At 30.0% G+C, this 14,320-nt stretch overlaps 1 protein-coding gene across 2 annotated transcripts in view; it reads left to right on the top strand.

The window, feature by feature from the left end:
- The first annotated feature begins 907 nt into the window (after nucleotides 1–907).
- The window catches only part of Slh (sec1 family domain containing Slh), a 72,027-nt gene continuing 58,614 nt past the window's right edge, over nucleotides 908–14,320 (top strand). For both annotated transcript variants that reach the window (XM_075358617.1, XM_075358618.1), the window contains exons 1-3: nucleotides 908–1,066; nucleotides 1,534–1,693; nucleotides 10,130–10,343. In XM_075358617.1, the coding sequence (XP_075214732.1) occupies nucleotides 1,039–1,066; nucleotides 1,534–1,693; nucleotides 10,130–10,343 (402 nt within the window). In that variant the 5' untranslated portion in view covers nucleotides 908–1,038. The remainder of the gene's footprint in view (nucleotides 1,067–1,533; nucleotides 1,694–10,129; nucleotides 10,344–14,320) is intronic.

Genomic DNA, 14,320 nt, shown 5'->3' with positions numbered 1-14,320 from the left:
TTCCTATGATTTCACTAAATTATATAGTTCTTTTAATCCATGCAGTTCTAACTTCAGCATGTGACTGTAATACGAAATCTGTTTTTCTTGCAGTCATTTTTTCCTTCCTATAATTGGTGTTGGGGGTATCTTTACATTCTACAATATTGTGATAAGGGGCATTACCAAGAACTACACTGGAACTACAATTTGAAAAACGCATGAAATTCCGGCAATTCATTTGATGGTGACAGTCCCCAAATGTTGTTCCTGTATGCCAAATTAAGAAGGCATTTGAATCCATGTTACCTCCACTGTGAATAATAACAGCTCTTTTTCTTTTTAGTAAACTCTTTCTGAAGCCGTCAACATTACTATCAGACCAACTTTTATTGGGTACGCATAAAAGACAAAATGTATGATTTGTCTAAATACAAGATCGATACCTTCTCTTCCCTATATTGTTTAATTGCTCTCGATATTGCAATCGTTTGACTTTTTCATAAAATATTTTGGTTAATCATTTCTTATTTTCTAACATGAGAACACTAATGTTTTCAATACTCTCCTTAAATTCGATCCATTTTAATCCTTCCTGTTTAGTTTATACTTTCTTTTAATTTTTTAGATTGATTTTGAAATTGGTAGCAGTTTTTATTTCTAAGGACTTATTTTTATTTTAAAGGACTTTTCGAAGGTAAGTAGTCTCTTGTTCCACTTATAATGGTGTTGTCAATGATGCTCTTAACAACAGTTCTACCGATAACTTCACTGGAGAAACTTCAGCTAATTTTTTATTTATTTATTACGTAGTTATGTTTTTAATAATTCTCTAAACGGATTATAAAATTTAATTGCTTATTCCACCACTAGTATGCGCTGTATAGTTTTTTAAACAGCTGAAACATTTCATTTCATGTTTAACCACAAGAATGCGCCGTTAGAACTTGCCATCTGACTGTTACATTAAAACCAATGAAATGGTTTCGATTTGTGGGTAGACACGTCACTCATAAGTAGTAATTTTCATTAATTTAAAAATATTATTTTAATGTTACAATGGTGACGTTACGAGAAAAGCAAATTGGTAATAAATGTTTTGGGCATTTTTGTTATGTTTCTGTGGTTCATATGTTTACTTTTAATTTCATTTAATCTAACCTGTACATCGCGGTTAAATGTTTTGTCAGATTGTATTTGTGTTTTATATGTTTTTATTCATATGTAAAGATAATTAATATTTTTATTAGGATATTGTGTAGTTGTATTTTATTTTGTAAATTTGCAAAGGAATAAGAAGACAGAATTTTATTGTTTGTGAGACTAATCATTACTGTTCAAAATCAATTGGTTTTATTTGTTGTGAGTACAAGTCTACCAGAGTGAAAAATAAAAAGTATTTTAATGCTTGGCATTATCTGTTAATAACCTTATTTAATTTTGAAATTATTTTATATATAGGAATCTAAGATTTATTTATTTGTTTGCTTTTCTTTGCCTGATTGTGAATATTGGTATTATATTTGTTCAAAATGTCTTTTTTTTCATTTTTAGGTGCATTGAGACAAATGCTAAATCTTAATCAACCACAAACTAAGGCTTTGGCTGCAGAACCAGTATGGAAGATCTTAATTTATGATCGTTATGGTCAAGATATTATTTCACCACTGATAACTATAAAGGAATTGAGGGAATTGGGTGTTACTCTTCATGTGTAAGTTTATTAAGGAAGACACTACTCTTTCATTACTGTGTCTGAAATCTTACATTAATAAGATTATGATAAAAACACAAAATTTATTAAAATATCTACGTTTGGTTCTATGCAAAACATGGTTATTTTGAAAGTTATTTGTTAGTATCATTGGCATGCAGTTATTATAGCAGACATTGGTTGCAATTTATGAAATATATGTAGAGCAGTGTTAAACTTCATTTTCTATTTTATTTGTTATTGTTATATGATATATATACTTTTTATTTACAAAAAAAAGATTGGTATAAAGTAAAAAAAAAATATTTTTTATGTAATCATTTCTATTGTTTTGCAAAAATGAGCAAAATAATTTTAATAAAAAACATTTCCAATATTTAAGAATTTCTGACTGTAATAGATTAAAAATAATAAACAGTACTAGTGGTCAGGAATATTGGTTGAAAATACATGTATTTAATTGTTAAAAACTGCTGTAATATTCTACTACAGCATTCCTTTTCTTTTCTTATTGATTAGATAGGTAAGAAATAAAAAATAACAACAGATAAATTAAAGTAACATAAATTTATTTACAGAATAATTTTATAGATTTAATTTTTTTAAAAATGAAAATACATGTGTAATACTTACGGTATGGTAAACAGTATCATACTCTTTTTAGTAGAGGAAATGTTGCTTTTCTAAAAATTGAAACTTGCCCACTTTCCTATATGTTTCAGGACCTTAAAACTATTTTTTATTTAAGCAGTTTACCTGTGGCGGCCATTTTTGATACAGTACACACACCTATTTTTGTAATTATAAGGGTTTACGGAAAAAATCACAACTAAACAGATGTTGGTCCTGGAAGGATGAAACAAAAAGCAATTTAATCATATTCTCTCTAGGTCAAAGATTTGTTCAGTAGTTTATTTACCTACTGCTCTTCTTTGTATGAAAAAATTACCAATAAAGTTGAACATGAAAAACAGTGAAATTTTACTTTTAGTAATTTTTTTTCAAGAGGCACAGATGACATACACAGTTTGAATGATTTTTTTTATTTGTAGCTATACATTAGCAATTTTACCATAAATAATACTGATGATGATATTATACTTATCCCTAAAGCTTTATGAATTTTTGAAAACTAATTTTTTTTTTTAATTCAAATTTTGGCTTCAAATAACTCTGATGGGGCTTTCTTTCTTTTTCCTGTTTAGCCTCCAGTTACTATCGTTTAGATAATTCTTCAGAGGATGAATGAGGATAATATGTATGAGTGTAAATGAAGTGTAGTCTTGTACATTCTCAGTTCGACCATTCCTAAGATGCGTGGTTAATTGAAACCCAACCACCAAAGAACACCGGTATCCACAATCTAGTATTCAAATCCGTGTAAAAATAACTGGCTTTACTAGGACTTGAACGCTGTAACTCTTGACTTTCCAAATCAGCTGATTTGGGAAGACGCGTTAACCACTAGACCAATCCGGTGGGTCAACTCTGATGGGGCCGATGATAAAAATCTCAAATTTGTAAAACTTGTATTGGTTTTGTAGATGTTTACGGCAAATAAAAAAGTTTCCTGTGTATTTTACTAATAAAAAAGTTATAACCTCTCAAAAATCATGAAAATCCTGATAAAAGTGATATTATTTTGACTCTAAATAAAATAACTGCTCAAAGGGGGTTTCTTGTCTTATTTGCATTGTACATTTTATTTTATTTTTTATATTTAGCCCATATGTTGTTGAAGTTGACGGTTTCAATACTATTAAAATAGTTTTTTTTTTTAAATTAATAATACGTCGTAATTTAATGGTAACTTACCCAGTACCAGTAACCTAATACAATTTTGATTCAAAAATTATTATAAAACTTACCCAAACCAAAATTTCAATGAGTAGCCTATATCTTTTTTGAAGAATTCATTTTTATTTTTATATTGGTTTATTTTTGTAAACACTATAGAAGAAAAAATAAATTGTAGCAAAATTTTAATTGTTCTTCAATGAAATTGTCTATTTAGTGCAATTAACCAACAGCTGTGATATCTCTTCTGATAATTCTCTTGAAATTGTATGAGAACGACCCGTCACTGTAGTTAGTGCAAGTGATGTCAACTTTCTCATGACTTTACAGATCGGTACTCATACTTTGTCTTGTTGAAACTTTTGAAATGATGTACATGGTTCAGCTGTGTGGAAAAAACCTGCACATCGTCATTTTCAAGGCTAATATCTACCACTTCTCCTATCCACTAGTGACCATCATACACACAAGCAATAGTCTTTTTTCTTAAGTGAAAGTGGTACATTACTTGATACAGGATGGTCTTCATAGTCCTTGAAGTCTGAAGTAAAGTAACATCTTACAGTGCCGCTTCTTACACAGGAACATACTTGTGGTAACTTCTAGTACCAACAACTCTTTCACAGCAGTCAAAATGGTTTTTTAGAGTCTGAAATCTTAGCTATCTCATCCGATTTAATCAAAAAATACTTGATGTTTTTCAGCTTGTGATTACAAAATGAATACATATCATCAATGTTTAGTATCTGATTGTTTAATGGCCTTTGCCTTTGCCACCTCTTGTTTTGTTGTTCCTCCCACATCAAACAGGCGTTTTTCGCATGGGTTGATCAAAGAAGTTCCTTTCGGCTGCAAGGTCAAAGTCTTTTTTGTGACTGCACAAAATAGCAAAATTCTTTCTTTTTTTTATACTGACTTGAAGCACCAACAGTAAAGTGGTGAGTTTTTTAATGTTCTGATGTACTTCCTTGATATGATCTGTTAAAAGTGTTTTAAAGCAATAAAATGTTGCTGTATCGTGCTTCAAGTGATCACTTAAAATACCAGACACTTTAGTGTTGTAAAACATCATTTTCCTTGATATAGAATACAAAAGGATGAACTGTGGCTTGGCTGTTGATCCAATCGAAGCTTTGTACCTCATCTTGAACAAGAAATGAAAAGTTTTCTGCAAAATCTGCCGATACCAAACATTCTTCTTCACCTAATTCTGATTTTTTCTTCTTGAAAAACTGAGCTTGAGATTTTGACATAAAATGGTGAGTTTTCACCTTTTCCAATTTTTCTACTACTGATTCGAAAAACTCATCTTTGGTCTGAAGAACAGTATTTATCTCTGCCTTATCAGCTGTTACCCGCTGATTGTACATTATTATATCTGGCAACACATCATACCCTTTGGAAAGGTTGATCATGTCAAACACTGCCTGCTTGCCTGGACATTTGGTGCACACATTCATTATACAGCTTTAGTTATCCTTGTCAGAAAAATATCTACTAAAACCTTATAATCAACATTAAGTTTGGGACCATCAATCATTAGTTTGATGTTCTGATGGTGGGGGCAGACACAAACTGTATGAGTCCCAGATGCACCAGCCAAGATACACCATTTTGGACAGAGTTCACAAAACTTTGACCTTCCAATTTTTTCCTCAGGGTTTTCACTTTTAAAGGATACGTACAGTTCATTTAAGTTTATCAGAACAAGGCGCTTTTTCTTATGCACTTTGACACCATGAACACATGTGCTAACACAATCCTTTTTACCTGGCCACAGCCTGCTATTGTCATCTTCATAAAATAAGAGTGTTGTTACTAATTCCTGTTTTATGTCTTTTACCTAACTTCGGTAGAATGCCTTGCTCTTTAACTAATTCTCTAATAAGTCTAACCAAACACTCAGACACATTGAACTCTGATATTATTTTAGATCTGGTCCAAGATTGGGGAAGTAAACTGATAATTTTAACCTTATCTTCTTTAGAAGGAAGAACACTTTTTTTTTTAGTTTTAAAATAAGATCATCATATTCATGTGAAGAAGATTGAGCTGGATTTTCATTTTCAGAAACTTTGAGTCAAAACACAATTCAAGATTCTTTTTTATTTTTTCAGATACCTTATTAATTTTAAATTTTAATGCTGATGGCCTTTGCCCATGCTTAATTTTTTCAATTTTGATAGATGTGATTTATCCAAAATGCCACAAGCAGCATCCAATTGTTCAATATTGTGATGTAGAGCAATGTATTGCTCTTGGTCTTTGCATTCATGTAGTTCTTTGTTCTGCTGAGAAAAAATTCTTTTGAAACAGTTTAGACAAAGAGAGACTTTCCAAGAACTAAATTTAAATTTTGAAAAATTTGTTCTTTAAGAGCTTGCTCTAATATTATTTGTCTTAAGTTTTTCTTAACTGTTTTTATGAGTTCTGAAAGGCTCACAACAGAACTCTCCATACAGATGACTGAATTTTGACAAAAAAATTTTTTCATGATATTTACAAACACTAGTAACATCTGAATTAACATGTAAAAAAAAAATAAGTTGTTAGTTTTCATCACTAGATTCACAAAGTTTAATGAGTTCTTTTGGCACTGTACCATACAGTGTTTTATGACACTCTTCATTCACATAAATTCCTATATAACATTGTTCTTCCATCGTTTAATGTGAAATTACTTAAAAATATTGTAAAAATTTAACTGATTTTAAAATTTGCAAATATAATATTAAGTACAACTTATTTATTTAATAAACACAGGATGAAATTTGAGACACTCTGTAAAGATGTGAACAGGTCACTGACTAATGTCAGACTGACCAGTCTTTAACTGCTAAGCTAAATGATGCAACAAGCATAAATGAACATGTTGCAACATGAATTTTCCTGACAACTGGAAATGACTTCAAGCGCCTGTTGTAACATGAAGATTGCAGTTGAATTGTTCAAACAAGTCTATTTCAACTGTAGTAATAAGTATAAAAATATTAAAGTATTAAGAAGACAAGAAACCCTCTTGGGGCACTTATTTAGTGAGTCAAAATGGTATCAATTTTAACAGGTTTTTCATGATTTTTGAGAGATTATAACTTTTTTATCAGTATAATACACAAGAAACTTTTTTATTTGCCATAAATATCTACAAAACCTCTGTAAGTTTTGCAAATTTGAGATTTTTATCACCAGCCCCATCAGAGTTATTTTGAAGCCAAAATTTGAATTAAAAAAAAATAAGTTTTTAAAAATTCATAAAAATTTAGGGGTAAGTATATCACCATTAATATTATTTATGGTAAAACTACTAACATATACCTAAAAATTAAAAATAATTCACACTGTGTGTGTCATCTGTGGCTCTTGAAAAAAATTACCAAAAGTGAAATTTCACTGTTTTTCATGTTTAACTTTATTGGTAATTTTTTCATAGAAAGAAGAGCAGTTGGTAAATAAACTACTGAATGAATATTTTACGTAGAGAAAATATGATTAAATTGCTTTTTGTTTCATCCTTCCAGGACCAATAGTTGTTTAGTTATGATTTTATCCGTAAACCCTTACAATCACAAAAATAGGTGTGCACACCGAAACAAAAATGGTCACCACAGGTAAACTGCGGAAATAAAAAATTTTAAAAATAGTTTTAAGGTCCTGAAACATGTAGGAAACAAGTGGGTAAGTCTCAATTTTTTTTAATTGGTCAAGCAACCACCCTTGGGCCATATCAAATGGGTTGACCCCATTGTATATGTATATATATAAACAAATATGTGGAAATTGTAAAATAATTAAATTTTTTTGTAAAATACTTCTTTACTCCTTACACGTATTCTTAAATAAAATATTGCATAATAACTCAAGGAGAGGCTCTAAAAACCACAACTTCATGCTTGCGTAATTAACAGCCCTTTATTTAGTGTGAAATAGCTCAAATAATCATGGATAAATGTACATAGTCAAGAACCTTTGTATCTTTATATCAACGTTTAAGTATGCTGGGATCAGTTTCACTAAAACCTGTTAGGAATTTTAATGAGTAATACATACCAGTTACTGTCGTGTACAAAAATGATATAGTTGAAAATAAATTGTTAAAAATTATATTTTACTAATATTACTAAAACCTAATAATTAAAAATATAAAATAGGCTAATTTTGACTATTTTTATGGATTTTTTATTATAGTTTAGTTAAATGATAGTTATATAAAACTTTTGAACTAAACCAAAACAAATTTGTTTAAATAAAGATTATAATCTTTTCAGCAATTTTACAGCTACTGAAAGTTAGGTACTATTAAGACCTCAAAACTAAATGAAAAATTTATGTTTAGTTTTGTCAACGAAAAATAAATAGTTTCTAATCATTTTTTCTACTGACGTAGACAGCATTGGAAAAATGACAGTTGTCTCTATGTTTAAACACTTCATTATACAATCATAATGTTATTTTCTTATCTTTCTTGAAGTAAATTAAAAAGTAACAGTTTAATTTATTTATCATTTTGTTTGCTTTTTCTGTTTTATCGGTTAATCAGGCAAAATTTTATAATATAATTAATTCTATTATTATGTATAAAATAAATATTATAATTTATAAAATGCCCAAAAAAACATTTTTTTTCCAAAGGCCTAAATTGGGCCTGTATTTTATATTTTTTAAGTCTTACTCTTTATAAAATAGAACTTAAGTGATTAATTTTTTATTTTGTAATTATTCTGGTAGTCCTGTTGTTAGTTTTCCTATTATACTAGTAAAAATTTTTTTAAATAAAAAATACATTTTCCTACATAGACAATATGAAAATTATTTCTTCTGTTATTGCATACTACAGGTGGGTGGGAAGTCCCTTTATGCTAGCGATGAAATTATTAGGATAGCTTATATTCTGGATCTAAATTGACTATGCAGGTTCCACCATGTTCAAAGCACAGTTGTACATGCCTCCATGACCGGTTGTTCATCCACAATGCATATCAGGGATGATCGTTCAAATGCTGACCAAATAGCATCTTGGAGCTGCTCGTTGTTGACGTATCTGTCTTTTCAGATCTCTTCTTTTACAAAACCCCAGAGCGCATTGTCAGGTGTAATGAGGTCAGGGCTTCTTGCTGACCAAGGCAATGAAGCTGGTAACTCTTCTGACCCTAGTCCAATCCAGCGATTCAAAAAAATTTCATTGACGCGACATTCAAAGCAAAATGCACTGGAGCACCATCTTGCTAAAACATAATGATGTCAGTGATCCCTTTTTCCATTAATCTGGAAGCAATCACTAGTTGATCATTCTCAGATAACTGTGTTGATTAACTGCACCATCAAAAATATAAGGACCAAGAAGATGTTAACCTGTCATCCCAGCCCAGCCCAAATCATAACATGAGGCAGGTGGTGTTCAATTAACTCAAAAAAGTGAGTATTGTCTTTCACCCAGAAAAAACTTTCAGTTATGAGATCATTGATAAATTAAATCATACACTCATCTGAGAACGTGACGTTCTTTTGCTCTCAGTAAGCGTTCAAGCAATATCTAACATGCATAAACATATCAATTAAGATCATTATCACTCAACTTATTAACTGCGGCTGGACAAAAACATTTAACTTTCAAGTCCTTTCCTATATGGTCTAGCATTGTCGACGATCTTGGATTGCCTAACTGTGCAGAATGTTTGCATGTTGATTTCATTGGTGAATGTTGAATCGATGCCTTCACAGCAGCATTTATTTCAGCTCAAGTGCTCAGCTCCCCAATACATGGTACATCAAGAACACTTCCCATTGCAAAAGTCTTCTTCTCCCATGTCAGTAATGTTTGCCATGATGGTGACAATTTCCTAAAATGCACAAAGAAGTCATTCATAATGTTCTTACCAATGTGAACATTCATGGACCCACACACAAACTGACAAACACTCTTTGATGGTGAATGCACTTGTATCCGCCATCGTTCCACACTCAACTATAGCTAAGGTCATCCCACCACAAATGAACACACCAGATGATCTGCTCCATGATTTTTCCTCCCTTCTTTTTCAGCAGCAGTAAGCGATATCAGTGGTGAAAATTGGCAGCATTAAAGCCAAATGTATGATTGTTGGATAATGATTCAAAGCCTGGTCCCATTTTGATATTTAAAGTATTTTCATGTAAAAATTTTAAAAAAACTTGTAAAACTGAAAAACTTCCAGTTGATTTGGAAAACTTTAAAAACTTAAAAAAATAATACATGTTCCTCCATTCTAAAGAGCTGGCCATAGTCATACTTCTTAACAGTCTTTATGTTCTTTCTTTGCATTTTTTTTTTTTAAGATACTAATTTTCATCCGTTAAGGAAGTAGTTTTTTTTTCAATTTGGTTAGGCCTGTGCAAAGTTTAAATAAAAATAATTGAATCTTTGTTTAATAGCTAAGTTAGATTGCATTAAGTCATTAAAAAAGTATAAAATATAAGATTTAAAATCTCAGCATAGTTGTTTCCAACAATTAAGCAACCAAAGACCCTGAAGACATTAAATGAAAAGTGCAGTTGGGTTTCTGGCAATTAGACTAGCTTTTCAGAAGTAAAGTATATAATAAAATTGATAGCTAATGAGCTAAATATGATTTTAAAAAACACTTTTTTATTAATTCTTTTTAGGCAGTTGCACTCTGATCGAGATCCAATACCAGATGTACCTGCTATCTATTTTTGTATGCCATCTGAAGAGAACTTGGGAAGAATTGCTCAGGATATGCAAAACAATATATATGATATCTATCATCTTAATTTTATTTCACCAATATCTCGTCAGAGACTAGAGGATCTTGCTGCTGCAGCCCTTCAAGCTAATTGTGTGTCTCAGATACATAAGGTATTGTTTTTTAATCATTTAAAGAAGTTTTTCTATGGTACAATATACATTAGAGTTAATGTAAGAAATCATTTTTTCATTAATTTTCTGTTTCTTTGTCAAGGACCTAGAATTTCCTATAGCTTAGCTACTGTGTTTGGAGAGCACACATAGTCAGGATATGTACAGGTCGCACGACAAAAGTTGAAATTGCAGCCTACCATGCAAGGGGCAGTATACTGTATGTTCTACTAATATCACCCCACATCATTGCAAGTGTTATATATCACTGTTATAAACCGCAAACATTTATGTTATAAATTACAATTCATGTTACACTGAAGCTGTAAGAGGTGATTTAACTATTAAAAGAAAATCAAAATAAATTAATTAAAAATAATTGTAATTTATAATAACTTTACAAAAAGTTATGAATTATAAAAAAAATTTGTAGAAAACATAAACATAAATTATTGTAACATGTTAAATAACGGCAAAACAGTGTTATTTAATTTTTACAATATTTTAATTATTCAAATAATCTAATTTAAATCCCCGTATAGGTTAAATATTTCATTAACGTTTGAATTAAGTTAAACCAAACTTACCAATTTGTGTTCTGTATTCAATTTTTATGAATCCATTTCTTCAACTCCAGATAATATCTCTGTTGGAACCTCATGCTCAGTATTGCTCGCTGTTTCATCAGTAGAAGCTTCACCATTTAGGTTGATGGTTAGTTTGTCAACTTCAATATCCATGACACATTCTTTGCTTCAGTAGTCATTTTCAATTTCAGTAACTTTCTCGCAACATTTTAACCACATACTAGCATCAGTAGAAGAAACTATTTGTTCAACAAGGGCAATAATATCTGCTGCTTTAAAGGTTAAGTTTTAATCTGTCACCCATTCTTTTATTGTTCCCTAAATTAGTTCTATTGGATTTAAATCTGAGTGATGAAGGGGGCAGTCTAAGAACAGTATGACTTTGCAATTAAAATGCTATCGAGAGAATAACCAGGTTTGAAGCTTATGTTAACTGAAGTAACTCTCTTTTAATTATCGTTTTATTGAAGGAAATATTGTAATATTTGTATTATTATTGAGTGACTAAAGAGATTTACTCTAGCCACGCCTGCATTTCTGCTTTAAGAGTTCCCACATTTGAAAGTTTTTCCAATTTTCAACAATGGTATGGCACTTTATCAAAAACTACTACAAAATTTGGTTTCAATTTTCCCAGAAGTTTTTCAGAAACCCCGATTGTTCAAAGTTCCTGTGGTAGTCACCTGGTTTTGACATAGCAGTATGTCAGTAAGGCATTTGGAACAAACTCTTCTTTTCCGCCTGTATGAATTACGATTGTTCAAGTAACTGTGCCTAAATACACCTTCCAGTATTCAGAACTTATGCTGTTGGACATTGTTCGTGTGATCAATCATATTTTTATTATATGTAATTTATAGTAGATTTAGATACATTTAATTTATTTTAATATTGTATTATTAACTTATTTCACATTGTTGAGGTTAATTATGATGTGCATGTATATTATTTATATTTTAAGAAGTATTTTATGTAGATTCATGTTTAAGTTACATCTTTAACAGAACTGAATTAACTTTAAATACATCTTTTATTGAACTGATTTAATTAACAATAGTATTATAAAGACAAACTATATATTATAAAACGGCTGTTGAACTCAACTAGATTAACATATTTATATGCCTTTCATAAGTAACAAGAATGAGTTACATAATTGTTTATCATTAATAAGGAGGACAGGAAACTGAAAAATGATGACCCTTTTGCCTTTGGAAATTGGTGGATGAAGTCCCTCACTGCTGCCATCTTCTCACAATGTAGTGGATGAATGCAAAGTTAAAATATAACTGTCATCTAATTATGATTGTTGTATTTTCTTTCCGAGATTTCTTAATGGCTTTCAAATAAAACATTCTCTTCATGGCAATATCATGTTTCTCTGTCAACAATTTTCAGTTATTTTCATCCCCTTAAATCCTAAATCATGTATATAGTCCATATACTTCTTTCCTCTTCCTTGCTAATCCAAATCATTTTGACGTTTATTTTTTAATTTTTATACAGTAGGTACTGTTTTATCTGTCCAGTAAAAGTTGTGAACAATGCTTCTAACAACTGAGGAATCATAATTGTCAGTCATTGTCCATTTTCAAAACCCACACATAATATACTAACAGAAAAAAGTTATAATTCTTAAAAAGATGTTACTTATGCATGTAAATAAAAAGTGCACAAATAAATTTATTGAACTTGCCTGGTTACAGTTCAGATTGTTTTTTTAAATTGTTTTTGTGTATTTTCCTTTATCAAATTTTATTCAATAAGTAAATGATTAGTGTAGATATTATTTATGTATACTAAATTCTAAGTAATCAACGAAGGACTTATTCTGCAATCCTGCCACATTATAAACGAAAACACATGTATCACTTCCCATACTGTTATTACAGCTGATGGCCGTACATATCCTGTCCATTCCTCTTCCATTTTCTCTCTTTCCTTAAAATTTTTCACAACTTCCGTTGTTCAATTCCAAATAATATTTTTTTAAATTTATCATCTCCATAATGGTTACTCATTGCAGTTCCTTATCTTCATGAAGAAAAATCCTTAAATCATGAATCTCTATGTCATACAGATCTGATCACAGTAACAGAATTTCACTTTTCATTACAAACAACCTCACTTTGACTTTCCTCATTTGTAATAGCCCTTGTGCCCAATCATAAAATTGATACTTTTTAGTATTTCTCTCATTACTTTAGTATAAATTGAACAACAAGGTCATTTGGAATGTGTGCATTGAGTGGCCCACCATTTCTTCATTCCCCCAAAAGATGGGTACAAGCTGCCCACATAAGTTTCTGCAACCTCAGATATCTTGCACAGAAACTCATCATACCCATCTTGTAATCTTATTTATTCACTTATTTCTAAACCTTTAATATTACTTTATTCCTTCTGCTTCTGTCCTCAAGATACACAAAATAATCCAACAAATTTTTATTCCATGTATTTAAATCAGAATTATTACTTAATATTTCATTTTTTGATACACTTTTCCTGCCACATTATACAACTTTCTTGTATTGTAAAACCTTTTTGAGTGTAAATACAATTGAATTTTATTTTTATTTTATTTGAAGATTTTAATTAATTTCAATATATATTGCAAAACATTATTTAAATGTTGTTATTATTTAATTTATTTTGTTAGTATGTGATTATGTTTATGGGTGTACATTGATAGCAAGAAGGTAAAATGTTGTTACATTATTGTATATATATATATTACATTATTATATTACTATAATATTTTGCTGATGATCTTGTCCAAGTCTAATGAATTTCTGCTAAAAGGAGTTTTTTGTATTGTAAATTTTTTGAAAAATAAATTCATATTACTGTTACTGTACTGAGTACAATTTTCTTTTACTCATCACAACTCCTTTAAATCTAGTGATTCTAAAAGGTTGAAATTTGATTAGCTATTTCTGTAAGGTCCTAACTGCTCACTGAGAAGGCTTTTTCTTTTTACTAAGAAAACTTCAACAGGGCTGAAAAGGGGATAAGTTCCTCTCAATGGGGATATAAGTCAAAATCAATTTGCTTTCTTGCATCAATTGTTTAACATGCATACAAAATTTGGTGGAAATCTCTTCAGTTAAGAAAAGTAAGTAAACTCATAAAGACATGTGTACATTATTCTACTCTGTTTCATTGTTTCATTGAAATCGGCCTATAACCAAATTTTTATGAAAGTGGGTGACATTACACATTGTCCAGACATTTATTTATGAATACAAACTTGCTAATGGTAAATAAAAGCAATAATTAGAAGTGTATAGTGTTTAGTATAGCTTTTTTTTTATTAACTAGGTAGAACTATTCTTTTGAAGTGTTTTGAAGTACTTTTGTAGTTTTTAAGTATTCTTTGTTATTAATATA

Source organism: Lycorma delicatula, chromosome 2 (assembly GCF_047948215.1).
Source record: "Lycorma delicatula isolate Av1 chromosome 2, ASM4794821v1, whole genome shotgun sequence".
Classification (NCBI taxonomy): Eukaryota; Metazoa; Arthropoda; class Insecta; order Hemiptera; family Fulgoridae; genus Lycorma; species Lycorma delicatula.
This window is presented reverse-complemented; position numbering and strand designations above follow the sequence as displayed.